This window comes from Gossypium hirsutum, chromosome A05 (assembly GCF_007990345.1).
Source record: "Gossypium hirsutum isolate 1008001.06 chromosome A05, Gossypium_hirsutum_v2.1, whole genome shotgun sequence".
NCBI lineage: Eukaryota > Viridiplantae > Streptophyta > Magnoliopsida > Malvales > Malvaceae > Gossypium > Gossypium hirsutum.
The window spans coordinates 2,955,641-2,974,133 of NC_053428.1; the positions used below are offsets into that span (position 1 = coordinate 2,955,641).

Here is an 18,493-nt window from a genome sequence, read left to right on the forward strand (position 1 = left end):
GATTCAAGATGAAATTCTTATTAAATAAACAAATAAATCATATAATCATTTTTAAGACATAACATTCCGTAAATTCAGTAAGTTTGGAGTTTGGTTCCCCACGTTTATTTTGTTTTTAGACAATGACCTCAGAATTTCGTACAATATATTCATAATCTCAGAGTCTTAGTCAGCTTGTATATAATCAAGCCATGTTAATTATTACATTCATGATGTAGGTTTAGGGTTATTTTATTTTTAGCCATTGAGCTCAATGAATTTCCTATAATATAGTCATGCACCATGTTTACATAACCAAGATATTAAATACTATTTTTTCAATGAAAATAAAATTTTATTAGAACTCAAAAAGGTACAGCTAATCAAAAGGTTAATAAAACATAAACAACAGGAACAAACTTACACCATAAAAAACGGACTCCTTTTATATAGGACACACACCTAAGCATTATAAAAAAGAAAATTTACACAAATTGGAAGATAAAATGCAAATACACACCTATTCTAACACAACCTTGCAGTAAATTTATAAGTAGTATAGATTGTCAAATTATAACAAGCCACTTTGTAAGTAGTATACAGATGGTCAAATATTTGCAATTTCCCAAAAAGGGTTTGGGCTTCAGGCCGCAATGGACATATATAATTCTTCATGTTTGAAATGGGTTTCTATAGATATCAGATTCGAAATGGGTTAGACTTTAGATATGATTTTTGTAATTTAGGATTATTTTGATATAAATTGCTATTTAACACTACAAAAAATTTGTCAAATACATATACGGACGGAAGGAAACTGTCGCTAAAATTGTCTTATATTGAGGAATTTAATCTGTCATTATTGGTAACGATTTATATCGTCAAATAATGTATCTGTCAATATACCTTATTTCTATACTGACGGATTTTATAAGTCCATTGGCAAACCTCATACTATAATGATGATTTTTAAAAGCATGCTTGGTTTACTTTACTATCTTGACATACTTAGGATCAATTGATGTTTATGTTGCCATGATCTTAAGTTGTTAGAATGTAGTTTCATAAGTAAAATGATTGTGCAATAGTTTGGTAAGTAATAGTATGTTTTAGGTGATAGTTAGGTATCGTTTATATACTAGAAATATTATATTTTGGACCATTTGATATATAGGTCTTGAGACACATTAGTTAAGTTTTGATATAATATGAACAAAAAAATCAATTTATACATTTTTGGGTAAATGTCTTAAGAATTGGAGCTAGGCAAAACTTGTTTAGATTTGATGTTTACTTGTCTCGAGTGACAATGGGATGCATGTCTAAACCATCAGTAAAGCAATGAATTAATTATTGGGTAGCAATTGCTTGACATTGCCTTTACCAATGGAGGTTTTTGTAGTATAAGGTGAAAGGAATTTATCAATGGATTGTTTTTGTCAGTAGAATTCTATACAAGTAATACTTTTCTCGACATTCAGAATTTCGTTTTGGTAAGTATTTTTCCATCGATATAAAACATAAGGTGTTATACCAACCAATTTTTTGATTATATTATCGACAAATTTTGGCCGTCAATAAATGACATTTTTTTGTAGTGTAATAAATAATTTTTCTATTTAAATTTAATAATGAATTTTTTATATTAATATTTATATAACTTTTGAAGTTATATTTTCTTATCAATTGGATAGTTAAGTTGCATATTATGAATTTTCCATATGTAGTCTTCAATGATTATATGTTTATAAATAAATTTATCCTTGAAGTTGAAACTTGAAAGTCTAAAAGTGTTAATTTTCTATTAAACTAGTGATTTTTTTTGCCACTTGTATTACAAGCTAAGCTACTATTAGCTATCCAAGAAAAAGCAGAGGAACCCATTTATAGCCCAATCCACGATCCACTGCCCATATTTGGAAAACGGTGTCGTATTTCCAATGGAATTTTCGAGGGAAAAAGAAATAAAATACTCAAGCAAATGCCGGTACTTAGGTTAGTTCAGTTGTATTTACCGCGAAACCGATGAGAGAAGAAGCCATTGCCATGGCTTCAACATAGCCGTCGTCTATCTCCTCTCCGGAGGTCCCCATGGTTCTCCACGTTTCCAACCGTCTAAATCTCCTCAACTCTCTTCGCCGGCACCTCTCCGACTTTTCTCGGCCCCTCCGTGGCTTCGCCTTCCTTCAGGGACTGCCGAATCACTCATTTCTAATTGGTTCTCATCCATACATGCTTTCTTCGATGTTAAATTTCTTGGATTAATCGATCGATCAGGGAGGATGAGAGCGAACGCGCTATTGCACCGATCACATTGAGCTTTTCAGGTACTTCGGCCGTGCCTTGCTCTTTATAAACTTTCAATTAAGTTATAATTCAGTACAATGCAATAATTAAAATTTAATTATAATCTATTCAATTTTAGGCAAGAAAGTTGCTTCTCTTACGTTAATTTTCATGTTATACGCTTTTTCTTTGCTAAGGTCATGTTTTTTTAGATGCTAGAGCTTATTGAATCTAGAAACTTTTGAAGTTGATAAACTTCCATTTTTACTGAATTAAGGACATTACAACTGGGAAATTGATTCTATTTGCACCTAGGTTACCTGCTGATTATGCTGATTGGTTGGGGGAAATAAAGTTACTGTCTTATTTCCGGATAAATATTCTATCGATGTTGTCGTGTTCATTATGCCAGGTGATAAGTGCTTCTTATGTTTACATTCTTGTTGGCAGGAAAGGTATATGGTTACAGGTTACTGGATAGCATGACCTTCTATATTGATGAGATTGCTCAAATCTTGACAGAAACCCTTGTTGTTCCTCTTACACAGGCTTAACTCTGATAGCAATAATTTCTCAAAACTTGCCAAGTTCAAGGTTTAACATTTCACCGACCATTCTATTCTCATTTGCCGCTTGCCTTTAGAACAGTGTCATATTATTTCTCAAATTCTGGTGTACTTTTGTATTGTCAGACTGAATTAGTGCACCGACTTTGATTCAATTTTTATGACGTTATGTAAAAGTGCTGCATTGTTTATTTAGAGGCTTATATTGTTTTTTTCTCTACTGTTTTTAGGGAATGTAAAATTTTGAGACAGATTTGACAAATTTGCATCCGATATTGACTGAGTGCTCTGTCTTCAAGTCTGACTTGGAGCTTACTCTTATTCGAGTTGCCAATGATATAAGTTCTGAAGCTCATGTTGAGGTAATAATTATAGTACATTGCTTGAACAACAATTGTGTATATATGTTTTTGCGTGTATAAGCAAATGATTTCGGCTATAATATGTCATTCTACATGTTTTAGAAGTTACTTTTTGGCCATTTCGTTCTTTCTTTACATCTTCTTTTGCTTCACCTGCATTATTGATGTTGTAGCAGAACTGTTTCCTAAGTGTATTGCTAAATAACGAAAATTTAATCTTTACTTGGTATGTTCCATTCTGTGAGGTTATTAGAAAAACTAAAGCAGGCAAGAAAGAATATCAGTTTGAAAGTATGTTTCAATCACACCTACATGTTCATACACGTGCATTTGCAGTAGATGTGAAAATAGGAGTGCCTCAGTTTCTGATTATTTCTTGTTCAATACATGCAATGCATAATAACAGCACATTAATAGTTTTTTCGTGCCCATTTGTTCAGGATTTACCTTTTAAACTAAACATCCGAGAAAGGAAATCTAATATAGCTATCGTTGTTATAGAATTCCGGTATAATGTACCATTAGGAAAACATTTTGAATGTCAAGAAGTGATGCTCAGTTTCTCATTCTGTATGATTTGAGACATATATTGCAGTTTATATTTTTGGAAGTTTTACTTCTTGTATGGTTAATACATGAGAGTGACTATTGATGCGAGATTCCATCAAAATATTTATGTTTTTATTGTGCAATTGTCTTTTACATTATGGACATGCTGCACCTCCAAATGATAGGGTATTATTTTCAGCCATTTGTCTTTTCGTGATTGTAATTTGCATTAGTCTCATCTGAACGAGAGAAACATGATCTCATTAGGTTTATGACTTGTGTCGTCACAAGGGTTCCAAATCAATGCATTCATGTTATTCTGATAGAAACTGCAGATATTAGAAGATAGAGACATGACCTTGCTCGAATTGGGAGCTGAAGACAGTTTATGGATGTGAGACATTACTTGCACATTCCCTGTGAGTACGTATTTTATCTATTTTGCAACTTATTTCTATGCTTGCGTGTGGAATGCCTGATGCGGCTTTTACTTTTCAATTGATGCAGGTGAATGGAAAGCTTACTAATCACAAGCGATCAAAGCCTTGTGTATAACGTAACTAACTTTTCTACTTTCGGACGCATAATTGACTTAAGAACCCATTTTGGGTTGCCTACTGAAAAGGAAAGAACCAACCCTTTCAGTTTTTGTCGTTTGGATCTTTACCTTTTTTTTTTTTTACTTATTTGGTTCAGTTCTGTTTTTATTTACAAATTAAAATGTTGTAATTATTCAAATTGAAATGAAATGAATATTCCATTTCTAAAATAATAAAAAACCAGACATTATCATGAAAAGATAAATTTCAAAACGTATTAAACCAGATTTGGACAAATGGAGTTTGGTTCGGATTTCTTTGTTTGATTGGAAATATGATCCTATTTGATTTTGGTTTAATTTTCTTTTTAAAAAATAGGAGCCATTGCTTTTCAGTTATAAGTAAAACGACGCCGATTGATATCTTAGAAAAAATCTTTTTAGAAACTCCCGTACCTCTTAAAAAATAAACGGAGGCAGGCCACCACCGGCAAATATATAGACACATAGCAAGAATGCAAGCAAGCAAAAGCGCTCACGCCACAGTGGAGCTCACCTTCCTCCCAAGCACAGGCTAAAGGCTCTAACGAAAGCCCTAATCTTCTCATCGCTTCTTCCTCCACAAAACCCTAATAAAGGTCGTAGAAAAGAACATGGGTCGCCGCAAAAGCACCAACACAACTCAAACCTCGACCAACTCTTCGAACAAATTCGAAGGAGCTAACATTCGCTTCCAAGACGCCGACGACAAGGAAATCGCCAGCAACAGCTCCAATCTCGATGATTCAATCGTCGCCGTTGATAAAGCTAGTGAAGATATTTCCATGGGAGAGCCCGACGTTTCGTTTTTCGGTTGCGACGGCGAAGATGATAAAACCAGTGCTGATTATTACTTCGATTCTTACTCTCACTTCGGTATATTTTCTGCTTCTCATCCTCTTTTCCAAGATTCAATTTTGAAGTTTTTTTTTACTGATTTTTCTTGTTGATTAGAAAACAATGAGAATGTGAGGATTTCTTAGTGTTGGCTTTAACATTTTTGTGAAGAAGGTTCGAATGTGAGAAGAAAGTTTCTATCTTTGCAAAAGTTAGAGCTTTGAGTTCAATAGTTTATTTATATCTAAGTAATTTGTGGTTCACTGGTTGCATGTTTATGGGGCTAGCATGTCGGTATCAGGTAGCGCATTGGGTTCGCTGATGTTTCAAGTCATACATTCTTTTATTTATCTACAGTGAGCACTTTCCTCTAAATCTTTCCCCCCCCCTTTTGTGTATGTGCAGGTATTCATGAAGTAAGTGTGCAACAACTTGGACATTTGAATCTTGTTTCGTTTTTGTCGACTTATTTATGGAATAGTTCTGCTTCAGTCACCATTATTTTGTGATCTATTGGGTGCCGAATATCTGTGATTGGAGGGTTGTTTGTAATTTTTCTCTTTGTTTAAGCTCATACATGACTTTATGCAACACAGTTACTATCCAAAAACTGTCTTCTTTTTTTAACTTAATCTTTTACTTAAATTTCTGGAAATGATTTCTGCGTTTGTGTTCTTGGTTTCAGTAGAAGAACTTGGTATGGTTGCATAACTTTTTCATTTCTTCTTTTTTTGTAAAATGTTTTTCCTCTGTGTTAACCTGCCATTCCCTGTATTTCAGGAAATGCTTAAAGATGTAGTGCGAACCAAGACATATCAAAATGTTATTTATCGGAATAAGTTTCTATTCCAGAACAAAGTAGTTCTTGACGTGGGAGCTGGGACTGGAATTTTGTCCCTGTTTTGTGCAAAAGCAGGGGCGGCTCATGTTTATGCTGTATGACTTCCAGTTTACATCTTCCTTTGTTTCTGTTTAATGTGTTGTTAATAATCTGTCTGACCAAATTCTTACACTCCTGGCGTCTATCTCTTATTTGTCAAATGCTGTTCATATTTTTCCCTTTCCTAGGTTGAATGCTCCCATATGGCTGACATGGCTAAACAAATTGTTGAAACAAATGGCTTGTCTGATGGTGAGTTTTTTAAAATTGTTGTGTCTTCTTGTATTGCTTCCTCTCCTTTTTAGCACATTGTTTACCAAAGAATTATTTGATTGTTACAGTTGTCACGGTCTTGAAAGGAAAGATTGAAGAAATTGAGCTTCCTGTTGCAAAAGTAGATATTATAATATCTGAGTGGATGGGTTACTTTTTATTGTTCGAGAATATGTTGAACACAGTGTTATATGCCCGTGATAAATGGCTTGTAAGTTGCTGCTATACTTGATACCATAAATATTTATACTCAAAATATTTCCATGGTTGGAAATATGTTTTTGCACTTTTATCATGTAATAGGAAGTTCCTTGATGAATCATTTATGTGTATGCTATGTTAACTGATATTCAATCTAGTATGGCTGTTATGGAGCTGTATGTGTCAGGTATGGCTTATGTTTAGTTGTGAAGACTCGCTGCCTATATGGTATTTTTCTTGTGATACTATATCCAGTATACCACTGTGCGACCAATCTAAATTCTAGTATGGCAGCAGTAGTGTTGCCTGGTCTTATGTTATTGTCAATGTCTTCTTGACCTTTTCCCATACTCCAGTTGCCATCATCTCAAGCTCTTTTTGGTTGGGGGCAGCTAGCTACTTTATTAGTTAAATTCTCCGCTGCATGATATGATTTGCAGAAAGTAGCTTAGATTCCAGCTATAACTGTTAATTGATTGAGATTTTAACTCTATCATCATGTCAAGCTCTCTTGCGCAGTTTGCTTCCTTATTATTTCATGTGGTGAACGGGCTGGGCCTTTTAAATTTATTTTTACTCTTGCTCATGAAAGCAAAATTTTTGTTGGGTTCTTATATGCTACATTCTTTACAATCAAAGTTCTTATTCCTTTACCCGTGTCAGGTTGATGATGGAGTTGTGCTACCAGATGAAGCTTCTCTTTACTTGACAGCAATTGAGGATGCCGAATACAAAGACGACAAGATCGAATGTGAGTATAACAGACTGCTAAATTGATATAAATCTAGGTATTCATGTTCATATGTATTTGTATAACTTTCAACGAGTTTTTCTATTGTGTTTCATTGCAATTCAACTTTTTGTATTCTTATATGTACCCCACCTTTTCTACATGGCATCATCTTGCTACAGTTTGGAATAATGTTTATGGCTTTGACATGAGTTGTATAAAAAAGCAAGCTATGATGGAACCTCTTGTTGATACGGTTGACCAGAAACAAATTGTAACAAATTGCCACCTTCTCAAGGTGAGAAAATATATAAGCATATTCCTGTATGTATGTATGTATGTATATATCATTGGGTATCTATATATGAACACTTACTGGAAATTATTTTACAAAATAATGTGTTTGGAGTACAACTGAATTATTTATTTTGGTTTTCTGGTTTCAGACAATGGATATTTCTAAGATGGTTCCTGGGGATGCTTCTTTCACTGCACCTTTCAAGCTTATTGCAGAGCGTGATTATTACATCCATGCTTTCGTTGCATATTTTGATGTTTCGTTTACCAAATGCCACAAATTGATGGGTTTCTCTACAGGTTTGTATCTACATCAAAATTCTCTATCCTTTGTCCTTTCCATTTTATCTACGAACAGAAATCAGCAAGCCAGCCTAGAAGAACTTTGCCTTGGCTAATGGCAAATACAAAATGCAGGACCAAGATCGCGAGCTACCCATTGGAAGCAAACAGTCCTATATCTAGAGGATGTGTTAACCATCTGTGAAGGGGAGGCAATAATTGGGAGCATGACTGTTGCACCAAACAAGAAGAATCCCCGAGACGTTGATATAATGGTTAAATATTCATTGAGTGGACGACGTTGTGTGGTTTCGAGAGTTCAATTCTATAAGATGCGCTGATTTTGTTGCAGAGCATTTCATCACCACTACTAGCTGTAGGAGGGGACCTTGTTTGCATGTTCCTTAAACGTTTCACCAAACATTTTTTTAATTCCTTTTCTACTTTCTTTTTCCTCGAAAGGTTTTTCCTGAGAAAGAAAAACACATAAGATGCATGTACTTCATTAACTCAATCCAACTGTTTTCTTCTCATTTATGCTTCATATTGAATCTTGTGGTTTCTTATCATAGAGAATTCGTTAAGACTTTCCTTACAAAAACGTTGAACAAAAACATATATCTTACAGAAGTGACATTTACACAAGTTTAACCAAAATTTCTTGAATTAAATAACATTTCTCATGATCCCCACATCATATACTATATTATAAGGTAAGGTAAACAAATTGTAAAGTATATTTTATAATAAAAAAATTTGTGGTATCATACAATTATGACGAGCGAACACTTTTAATACTTATCAGTTCCATCATTATAATGTTAGTATAATTGTTGTTTTTTTTTATATAGGAAAAAAATTCTATTTAAATCTCATTTTAAGTTTTTACTTTTAAAAAATACATTTATAATTGAAATTTACTCTAAACTCTTTTATTGGAAAAATCTATTTCTTATAATAATTTAATTTAAAATGTTATCTTGGGAATTATTTTAAATATTACTTTTTAATCTTTTTATTCATATTATTTATAAATCCTTTTAATTTTTTAAAAAGATTTAATAAAAATATATTTTAATCGTATCATATATATATATACACCAAGGTACATACCTTATATTTGCACCAAGTGGCGCACTCTCAATTTTTTACATTTAATTCTATTTTTATTCTAAATTTTTTATCAATTTTTAAAAATTATTTTCTTTTAATATATAAGTTTTAAACATAATTAAACAGTATCAAAAGATTGTTAATTAAAATGATTTAAAAATAATAATTTTACAAAAAAAATTATAATGATAATAATAATTTAAAAAATAAAAAAGAATGTAATAAATTGTCATTAATTCCTTTATACTTTAAATTTAAATTTGAAAAAGCTTTAAAAGTTGTAAAAACAACCCTAAAGTTTTTAATAGATAATGATAATCATTATTTTTAAATTTAAATAATTAAATTTTTTTTAAAAATTTAGATAAATATTTAATTAATAAAAAATAATTAGATAATAATAAATTTTAAATATATATATTAGATTAGATTTTCATATTATATTAATATTTATTATCTTTTACTTTCCATAATCATAAATCAATCATAATTATCTTTTAATCATAATTACTCTTTTGTAACTATATAAATACTATTTTTCTTTAAAAAAAAAGAACTTACAACTTTCATTTTGGGATGTAGACTTTTTTCTTCTTATAGCTTTGTTTTTTTTTTTAGAACTATATAAAAAATTCAAAATATAGATTCTTTTTCAAAAACAAGATTTTCTTAAAAAATTATCAAATATATACTTAAACAATTTATTTTGAATTTTTAAAATATAGTTTTAATTTTAAAATTTGAAGATCTAGAATTATCATTTATTTATTATTTTTAATAATTTTTATTTTGAATTATATTCTATTAAATGATTCTTTTCTACCTTTAAATATTTTTATATAATAATATGTATTGATTATCTAAATTATTATATCCTAAAAGTAATTTTGTAAAGACACATTTTCTTTAATTACTATCAAAGATTAAAATATAAAAATAAAAACCTAATATTATCAAGTTTTCATTTCCCATAATATTAAAATAAAAATATCTTAATTTTTATTTAAATTATTGTTTTTTGATGTAAAAAGTATATAAATATTTATATAATCTTGATGTATTTTAAATAAATATGTATAATCAATCCGTGGTAAGTACAAAGTAATTATTAAAAATAATAATAAATCCGCATGGGACTAATACATATTTAAAGTCAAGACTGGTCAACATCAAGATTTAATTGTAATCTCACATTAGTTTATACAACTGACGGCGACGATAAGTTTAATCGTTTAGTGACCAGGTACCTAACTTCAATCTGATACAGTCTCCCCACCCCCCAAATAGTCAACAGATTTGAGGCGGGGGTGTCGGAGAGTCCCCTAAAAATGGCGGCTATAGTGGTGGTCTTTGACTTTGATCGGACGTTAATAGACGGGGACAGCGACAGTTGGGTGGTGACGGAGATGGGCCTCTCCGACCTCTTCCATCAACTCCGATCTACCTTGCCTTGGAATTCCCTCATGGTTTGTTTTGCATTTGATTTAAAACTTCCTTTTTCCAGTTTCCATTCCGTTCGCTTTTCTCATAGTTACAGTAAACACTTCATTTTAATCGTCGTTCACAGGTTTCGAGGTAAAACTAAATGTATTGATCACTAGGAATAAATTGGAGTGATAGGCTTTCTAAAATACATGCTAATAAGTTTTTACTCTACTGTGAAATTTAGCTGATTGCTTTATATCAAATGTGCTATTTGTGTTTATTAAACACTAAGATATCATAATTTACTGTTAACTGTGATAAAGGTTTGTACTTTTTCGGAGTATTGCTGAAAAAGTGTATTAGAGGCTTTTCTCGTTTCTTGAACTTAATATTTGTTTTTTAAATTTACTTGTAGGATAGGATGATGAAGGAGCTTCATTCCCGAGGGGAAACTGCTGACGATATTGCAGAATGCTTGAAAAAGACTCCGGTACATCCCAGAATTGCTGCCGCCATTAAAGCCGCCCATGCTTTTGGGTAGTTATTTTTGGACATCCTTTTTCATGGTTTGTTCTTTGTCAAGCTCTACGGTTAATGTTGGTTATATGGGGAATTTCAGATGCGACTTGAGGATACTTAGTGATGCAAATCAGTTTTTCATTGAGAAAATTTTGGAGCATCATGATCTGTTGGGTTGCTTCTCAAAGATCTATACAAATCCAACCTTCGTAGATGAAGAAGGAAGGCTTAGGATCTTCCCTTATCATGACTCTACCTTATCTCCACATGGGTGCAGCCTATGTCCTTCAAATTTGTGCAAGGTAAATAAGTTCACTGATTGAGCATATTTATCGAAAATTCGTTAATTTTTTACTTTATGTTGATTGAAAATTTGGTTGATTATCTGGAATATTAGTTTATGTGAAGCTTGAGGATTGTTGGTTCTGCATTTGCATTTTGTAGGCATGTCGTGGACTTGTTTATTTTGATTGCTGGATATATTGCCTGTGGAGTCCTCGTTTCTGTTAATGTTCTTGATACTCCTAGTTTCAGGAAAGAATTAAAGGGGAATATATGGAGTTGCTAAGATACATGCTCATTCTTCCTTGTTTATAATGCATCTGAATTTGTTGATGCAAAGTGTTTTCTGGGTAGTGGCCATGAAGTTTATGCACTGTCAATATTCTCCTACTCCCTGAAGTAAGCAAGATGCCAATGTGTATGCCTTGGAATTTGTCTGCAGAATATTGGATTGATTTATTCATGTCTAAGTTTGATTTTGTTGATTCGGGATCTGGTTGCTTAGGTAACATATTTTGTGGTTAAGCATAACTGATGTGGTTAACTTTTGCCAAGTCATCATAAATCTTCAAAGTACATTCCCCCATAATCGTTTTAGTTTTGCATGCTGTAATCCATGTTCCACTAGTAAAAGGGAAAGAGTAACCCTAAAATATTTAAAGTTAAGTTTTCATTAGAATGCTACCTAATAGCTCAAAAGGCATTGTAGTTTAGTTTCCCAGTACTGCTTCCTATATACTACGTTACAGGATCTAAGAGTTTGGGAATTAAATAGTCACTGTGTGGTTTCTATTGTAGGGTCAAGTACTTAACAATATCCAAGCTTCTGCTCCTGAAAGCGAAAGGCAGAATTTTATCTACCTGGGAGATGGGTCAGGTGATTACTGCCCAACTTTGAAGCTTGGAGACAAGGATTATGTGATGCCAAGGAAGAACTACCCTTTATGGAACTGTATTTTTAGTGACCGAGCTTTTGTCAAAGCAGAAGTTCGTGAATGGAGCAACGGTGAAGAGCTTGAAGGAACCTTGCTCCACCTCATTAACAGAATATCCTCAGAACGAAGCATCTTGTAACATTTTTTCTCAATTGAACTCATCTAATTGCAAGCTCCATATTTCAGTGTCTTCGCCCAAAGCCTTAAACCATGGAGGTGCTAATATTGCTTCTATACTTACAATTACACCATATGAATGCGGAATTCTTGTTTCATCCCTTAGGCTCAAAATTCTCTGGCGTTTACATTCATCACAACTTATTCTTGTCTCATTTCATATCGGATCAATGTTTGGAAATCACCTTCCAGACTTAAGGTATATTGGTGGATAACTGAGAACCTTAGTTTGCAAAAAATTATTAGATCAGGCAGACATATTCTATAAGAATCTGTTCTGATTCAGTCGTTTATCATTATTCTTGAATGCTAATAATGTTGTTTAGATGACATGTTAAAGATTATAAAGAATTAATTCGGGAAATATCATGGACTATATATACATAGTTTTCATAGAATTCATACTTCCCTCTTCATCTCTATAGAAACTTGCAATCCTACTTCTGTATTTATTATTATTATTACAAATAAGAAGAGAAAGAGGCATTTTAGTTTTTTTATCATTTTCAAGAAAATATCGTAATTTGAGAATACAAAGTATAGGTCGCAGCCGTCGGGTCTTTAAAAATAACTGCATGAATTATTTCAGCTGCTTTCATCGATAGTAAAAGAAACAGAAAAGGTACCAGGAGAATAGGCGCATTTCATTCCACAGTCACTCACCAATGGCCAGTGGCCACCAAACAAGTTGGAACCAATGAAAAAAGAAAAAACCAACAGCCAAGATTGACTATAAAAGAGCCAGTATAATTCCGGAATTAAATACCAGCAGGTCCACAAAACTCGTTAGTAAATTACCTTCCCTTCCCTTCCCTTCGCACAACTGGAATCTAATTTATACTGTACCAAACCAAACCAAACCAAACCAAACCGAAGGGGCCATTACATGTGCTCCTCTGAATCTGAGGCTCTGAAATGTCGCTTGTCTCACAACATATAAAACCCAACCCAGTACCGACCCCCATCAGATAGTTTTTCCCTTTTCTTCTCTCTTTTCCTTTCCCACCCATGCTGTTCTTTTAATAACTAACCGTCTTCTTTTACGAAAAGTATCACTCTTTTTTCACTCTATCTGCTTAAAATGGCAAACAAGTGAGGAGAAAGAGATATGGGTTTGTTCTTTGATGGGATCATAGAGTCCATGCCTTTGTTTGCAAAGGAATTGGTCGCTGGAGGTGTTGCCGGTGGCCTTGCAAAGACCGCTGTTGCTCCACTTGAGCGTGTCAAGATTTTGTTTCAGGTATTTCTTTTTCGATGCTTCACAGTTTGTGCTCGATTTATTGCTTCTTGATTTACTTTGTGTAACTATTTGCTCTTAGCCGCGATTGTACTTGTTGGACTCTTTGGTTCTTCTTTGCTGTTTTTTTTATTTGGTTTTTTGTTTTCTTTCTTATATGAATTGGCATCCATAATTGATTTTCGAGCTTACAATAACTTGTTGGTTTTGTCAATGCAATGAAGTTTCGTTGCTAAAAACTATGTTGGCTTTGAGATTATTTAATTTTGATATTTTGATAGCCTTCTTCATTCTAGGAATAACAAAGTGATATGTAATTTATTAAAGTAAGAATGTAGATTTCAGTATTGTGCCGCCAACTTCCAGGGGCCTGCAACATTTGGATATTCACCGTGCATTTGCAGATGAACTTATAATTCGTTGTTCTGTTCCAGACTAGAAAAGCAGAATTTCGCAGCATAGGCTTCTTTGGATCCATCGAAAAGATTGCTAAAACAGAAGGCATCAAGGGTTTCTACAGGTGGATATCCAATTCATTAGCTTTTTTACTTGAAGGATTTCCCCGAAATATATCTTTAATTGCTTACTAAGTTTATGAGATGACTATAGAGGAAACGGTGCTAGTGTCGCTCGAATTGTTCCCCATGCAGCACTTCACTATATGGCTTACGAACAATACCGTAGATGGACCATCAAGCGATTTCCTGACATTGGAAGGGGCCCTGCACTTGATTTTGTTGCTGGATCATTTGCTGGAGGAACTGCTGTGCTTTTTACTTATCCTCTCGATTTGGTTCGGACTAAATTAGCTTATCAGGTAAATAGAGAAATATTCTAGAGGCTCCGAGGAGGTGCGGGGGCAGTCGGTGTCGACACTCACTCAGCTTGGTTCCTTCTTTCTGGGATTTTCTGTTTGTCTGACCAAGTTGCGTTTGCTAGAGCAGGTTGTTGGTCCACCAGGGATTAATGTCGTGGGAGTCGTTAACAGAGAACAAGTTTACAGAGGAATTCTTGATTGTTTTTCCAAGACTTACAAAGTGTCAGGGTTCAGAGGTCTCTATCGGGGTGTTGGTATGGATTTCAAAACTAATCATGCTGCGGTTAAATTGTGTGTTGGTGGTTACATTATCATGGGTTTTCTTAGTCATATGTGAGGATGATTTTCAGCTCCATCGCTTTACGGAATCTTCCCGTATGCTGGTTTGAAGTTTTACTTCTATGAAGAGATGAAGCGTCACGTCCCTCATGAGCAGAAGAAAAACATAATGGTGAATCTAGTATGTGGATCTGTAGCTGGTCTGTTGGGCCAAACTTTCACATATCCTCTTGATGTCGTGAGGAGGCAAATGCAGGTATTTTACTCGGACTCAAATCCATCGAAGGAAAAGTGATCAAACCAGGAATTTTAATGTGATGAATGAGAATTGTGTTGTTAGGTCCAAAGGGTATTGGCATCTAATAGTCCTGAGTTGAAAGGAACAATCGAAACACTTATTATGATTGCTAAAAGTCAAGGCTGGAAGCAATTGTTTTCAGGGCTGAGCATCAACTACCTGAAGGTATGAAAAGAATGTCATGCATTTTTATCTATCATTTCTTGTTAAACTAATCTCTGTATGTTTTCTCCAGGTTGTACCATTTGTGGCAATTGGTTTTACAGTTTACGACATCATGAAATCAAGCCTGAAAGTTCCATCCCATGAGGAAGCTGTGATAGAAGTGGTAACAAATAAAAGAAATACCCGAACATCATCTCTTCGGTCATGATAATAAGTAATATCTGTCTCATTGATTGTTCGAGTGGCCATGAAGGAGCTTCACTTCACCTTTAAAGCTCTTATGTTATAATATGGATATCAAGTCAGGCCATCTGAGTTGTACATTCCATTCTTTTAAGCTGTATGTTAGCCTTAGAGCAGCTTACAGATAAGTTTTCATGCCAAGAGACTCGAATTTTATTCATATATTTGAAATCGATTCGGAATGGATGCGGTTCAACTTATCTTTTAGGTTCCCACTGTTGGGTTTTGGAGCTTTGTATTATAGCTTGTTGCATGTACTTGCATGAGAACCTTCCAAGAGGCTCTGGTTTGCTTCATAGATGTTTGATCTAATATTTTTCTGATATTATATACGTTAGTCAAAGTGAAATTGCTATTAATTTAATCTCATTCAATAACATATTTGTTAGTTTTATCCTTTTGTGTTGCCTTTTTTGACTGCTAAAATAACCATGTTGGTTTATTGAAGATGTTTGTTATTTGGATTTATTTAATCCTATTTGATATTTGTATTCACACACACATATATATATATATATAAACTTAAAAATGACCATTTCAGGGTAGATGCGTATTTATAGTTGATGCTGATCGGTTCATGCATACTTATTGAAACCGAACGCATACCTTTGGTTTCTGGATTAATTGTTGAAATCATACTTTCAAAAAAAATCAATGCAAACATGGTCCTTTTTGGAAAAAGAAAAAACCCAGTCATGGTTTCCATGGCAAGCCGTTTTTCATTGGCTGAAATAAAGCCAATAGCATCCTGCATGATAGAGGTGGCATTTAACGAAACGAATCGAATAAAAGAATTTTGAATTAGTCAAGTTGATGGGTGATATTTTATCTTATTAATTCAATTTGATTTTTTCTGAATGCAATGAAAATTGAACCAAATAATTTAGTGTGATAAACTTGATTTGCTAATTTACTTATTTAAGATCTCAAATTTATCATTTTAATTTTTTCAAAAATAATATATATAAATATATCATTTTTATTTCTTTGATTTTTTTTTTGTATTTGTTTACAAAATTTGAAAGTTTTTTTATATAAATATTTTGAAAATTGTTTTGACTTTTTTAGTTTTAAAGGAATCAATTTATCCATTTTCGAAATTAACCGGAAATCAATAAATGTTTATTCATTTATTATTTAAGTTATTTTAAATTATGAAATTAAAATTAAATTTAACTCAAAAAATCAAATTACTTATTAAATTAATTTTTAAAAATTGAAGAAGTTCGATAAAATTAACTCAAACTATCAAATTTCTTTAAAATTTTTCAAGTTGGTGTTTTTCATATTGAATTTTTTGCTCACTCTACTGCATAATGTGCTTTGCTTAGTGTCAAAGAATGATTTGCTGTGAAGAAATTCCACCTTTCTTTTTTTCAGGCATACAAGTGCAACCCACTTTCTTCCTCCTTTTTCCCTTTAAAAAGCTACTTATCATTTGCTGCCCTACTGTCTCTTTTATACTACTGTTCCTTCAGTTACACTTAACCATTTTAAATATAATACGAAAGAGGGGAAAAAAAAACGAATATGTTAAAATTTATACAAATGAATTATTAAAATGTAAAAATTACATGAAGATGGCATTTTTCTTCACGTAAATGAAAACCCAATGCTTCAAAATCAGTGACATTAAATTATTTGAAGAAACAAAGATATGAAAGTGGTTTGCACATTAGACATTCAACAATGGCCTGCAGTTCTTGATTTTAGAATTTAGATTATATATGATGTATGATGTAATCTCACCCTTCTTTATTTTCTTTAGATTATTATTGTCAAATATTGGAAGTAAGTGATAAAAGAAGAAAAGTGCATGCATCCTATGTTATTAGCTAGTGCTTCATGTCCTTCAATTGAAAGCAACATTTGTGGTGCCTATTTCACTGCAATTATTGCATTTTTTTCCCACTTTCTAATTACTAATTCATTTAATTCTTCCTTCTTCTTTTTTCTTTAAACTATCACAATTTGTTTGAGCAAATCATTAAACTTTATTTTTGGTAATTAAATAAGTTTCTATCTTAGCAATTTATATATATATTTATGATGAGTACAAAGCCCTTGTACATGGTTTAGTTTTAGTCCAAAATGGGAAAACAAAGGCGGATTTGGAGATTCCATTTGCAAGTTGATTATGATTTTTAAGCAATCAAATCCATGAAATATTGACATATACCTTTTCTTAGCAATTGGATGATTGGGAGCATCTTATCAACATCCAAAAACTTTTATACACTATGAGAAATGCAATGATTCTTTTATATGTACAAATATAAAATCTATTTATTTATCATATTCGTGAATAAGTGAATAAAGAATTAAATTATGTTAAGATAAAAATTAATTTGAAAAAGTTACAATTTCATTCGATTTATGGATAGATTTAATTAAAAGTCATCGAAAGTTAAGACAAAGATTATAAAAAGATATTACCATAAGTAATATATTATTGATAGTAACAAGCAAAATACATGTTTAATTATCAAAATTTAAAATTAACTCAATATAAAATATTACAAGCAAACCCCAATTGAAATACAAAATAATCTAAAGGAGGATATACATATGATATTTCGACACAATAAAAAAAAATTCTAAAATTTAGTGTAATAATAAATAAAAGAAGAAAAGATGATGTTATGAGAGAGATTGGTTTGATTATGTTAATAAGTTGATGTGGTTGTTTTCACTAATAAACACCATTAGCTCCTTAAATAGAAAAGGAGAAATGCAAGTAGGGTAAGATATCTATAAACTAGGTATATTTGGATTGTGATTAAAGACAGTTCCACCCTGAAATTTGATTAAACAAACCTTTTTTGAATGCAAAACCTGTATTTAATACCTAAAACAACATCAAAACTACTACTTTTTTTCTTTTTTAAAGTAAGCAAAAGGAGTCTGATTTTTCTCAATTTGTGGTTTGGGGGGGCACTTACCTATCCAATACAATATATAATAAATTTCAATTCATGTCTTGTTTAATTGGAGAAAGTTTTTACCCTATCATACAACTCCATTATTTCATTCAACAATATCAACTATATTCTACCGCTTTCCTTCTTTTCTAAATATTATATTTTATTAAACAAAACTTAATTTCACCATCCAATTCTCATTACTTTAAAATATTCTAATTACATCTTCAAATTATAGATTTTATATCAATAAGGTCATTCTA

General features: G+C 32.3%; 3 protein-coding genes and 1 long non-coding RNA gene across 6 annotated transcripts; all 4 read left to right on the plus strand.

Moving 5' to 3' along the window:
- The first annotated feature begins 1,960 nt into the window (after positions 1-1,960).
- On the plus strand, positions 1,961-4,563 carry LOC121229229 (uncharacterized). Of its 2 annotated transcripts, none has more exons than XR_005926924.1 (5): positions 1,961-2,306; positions 2,716-2,859; positions 3,062-3,193; positions 4,078-4,161; positions 4,250-4,563. It is a non-coding gene; the product is annotated as an uncharacterized lncRNA (long non-coding RNA). The 2 variants fall into 2 exon arrangements; XR_005926923.1 differs by having other exon boundaries at positions 1,962-2,306; positions 4,078-4,165.
- A 152-nt stretch (positions 4,564-4,715) lies between these two features.
- Positions 4,716-8,363, plus strand: LOC121229228 (probable protein arginine N-methyltransferase 1). 2 transcript variants are annotated; one of them, XM_041112861.1, is made up of 9 exons: positions 4,716-5,195; positions 5,562-5,572; positions 5,937-6,092; positions 6,225-6,288; positions 6,378-6,520; positions 7,174-7,261; positions 7,423-7,538; positions 7,687-7,837; positions 7,955-8,363. In XM_041112861.1, the coding sequence occupies exons 1-9, from the start codon at positions 4,934-4,936 to the stop codon at positions 8,158-8,160; spliced, it is 1,197 nt and encodes a 398-aa protein (XP_040968795.1). In that variant the 5' UTR covers positions 4,716-4,933; the 3' UTR covers positions 8,161-8,363. The 2 variants fall into 2 exon arrangements, with proteins under 2 accessions (XP_040968795.1, XP_040968796.1); XM_041112862.1 differs by lacking the exon at positions 5,562-5,572.
- Positions 8,364-10,108: 1,745 nt separating this feature from the next.
- On the plus strand, positions 10,109-12,370 carry LOC121229230 (thiamine phosphate phosphatase-like protein). Its single transcript, XM_041112863.1, has 4 exons — positions 10,109-10,398; positions 10,773-10,894; positions 10,977-11,178; positions 11,957-12,370. Exons 1-4 carry the CDS (start codon positions 10,261-10,263, stop codon positions 12,230-12,232), a joined length of 738 nt encoding a protein of 245 aa, XP_040968797.1. The 5' UTR covers positions 10,109-10,260; the 3' UTR covers positions 12,233-12,370.
- Positions 12,371-12,589: 219 nt separating this feature from the next.
- LOC107944869 (mitochondrial carrier protein CoAc2) lies at positions 12,590-15,703 on the plus strand. The gene is made up of 7 exons (XM_016878695.2): positions 12,590-13,510; positions 13,942-14,027; positions 14,117-14,324; positions 14,452-14,578; positions 14,675-14,859; positions 14,944-15,066; positions 15,137-15,703. The coding sequence occupies exons 1-7, from the start codon at positions 13,379-13,381 to the stop codon at positions 15,272-15,274; spliced, it is 999 nt and encodes a 332-aa protein (XP_016734184.1). The 5' UTR covers positions 12,590-13,378; the 3' UTR covers positions 15,275-15,703.
- The last annotated feature ends 2,790 nt before the right edge of the window (positions 15,704-18,493 follow it).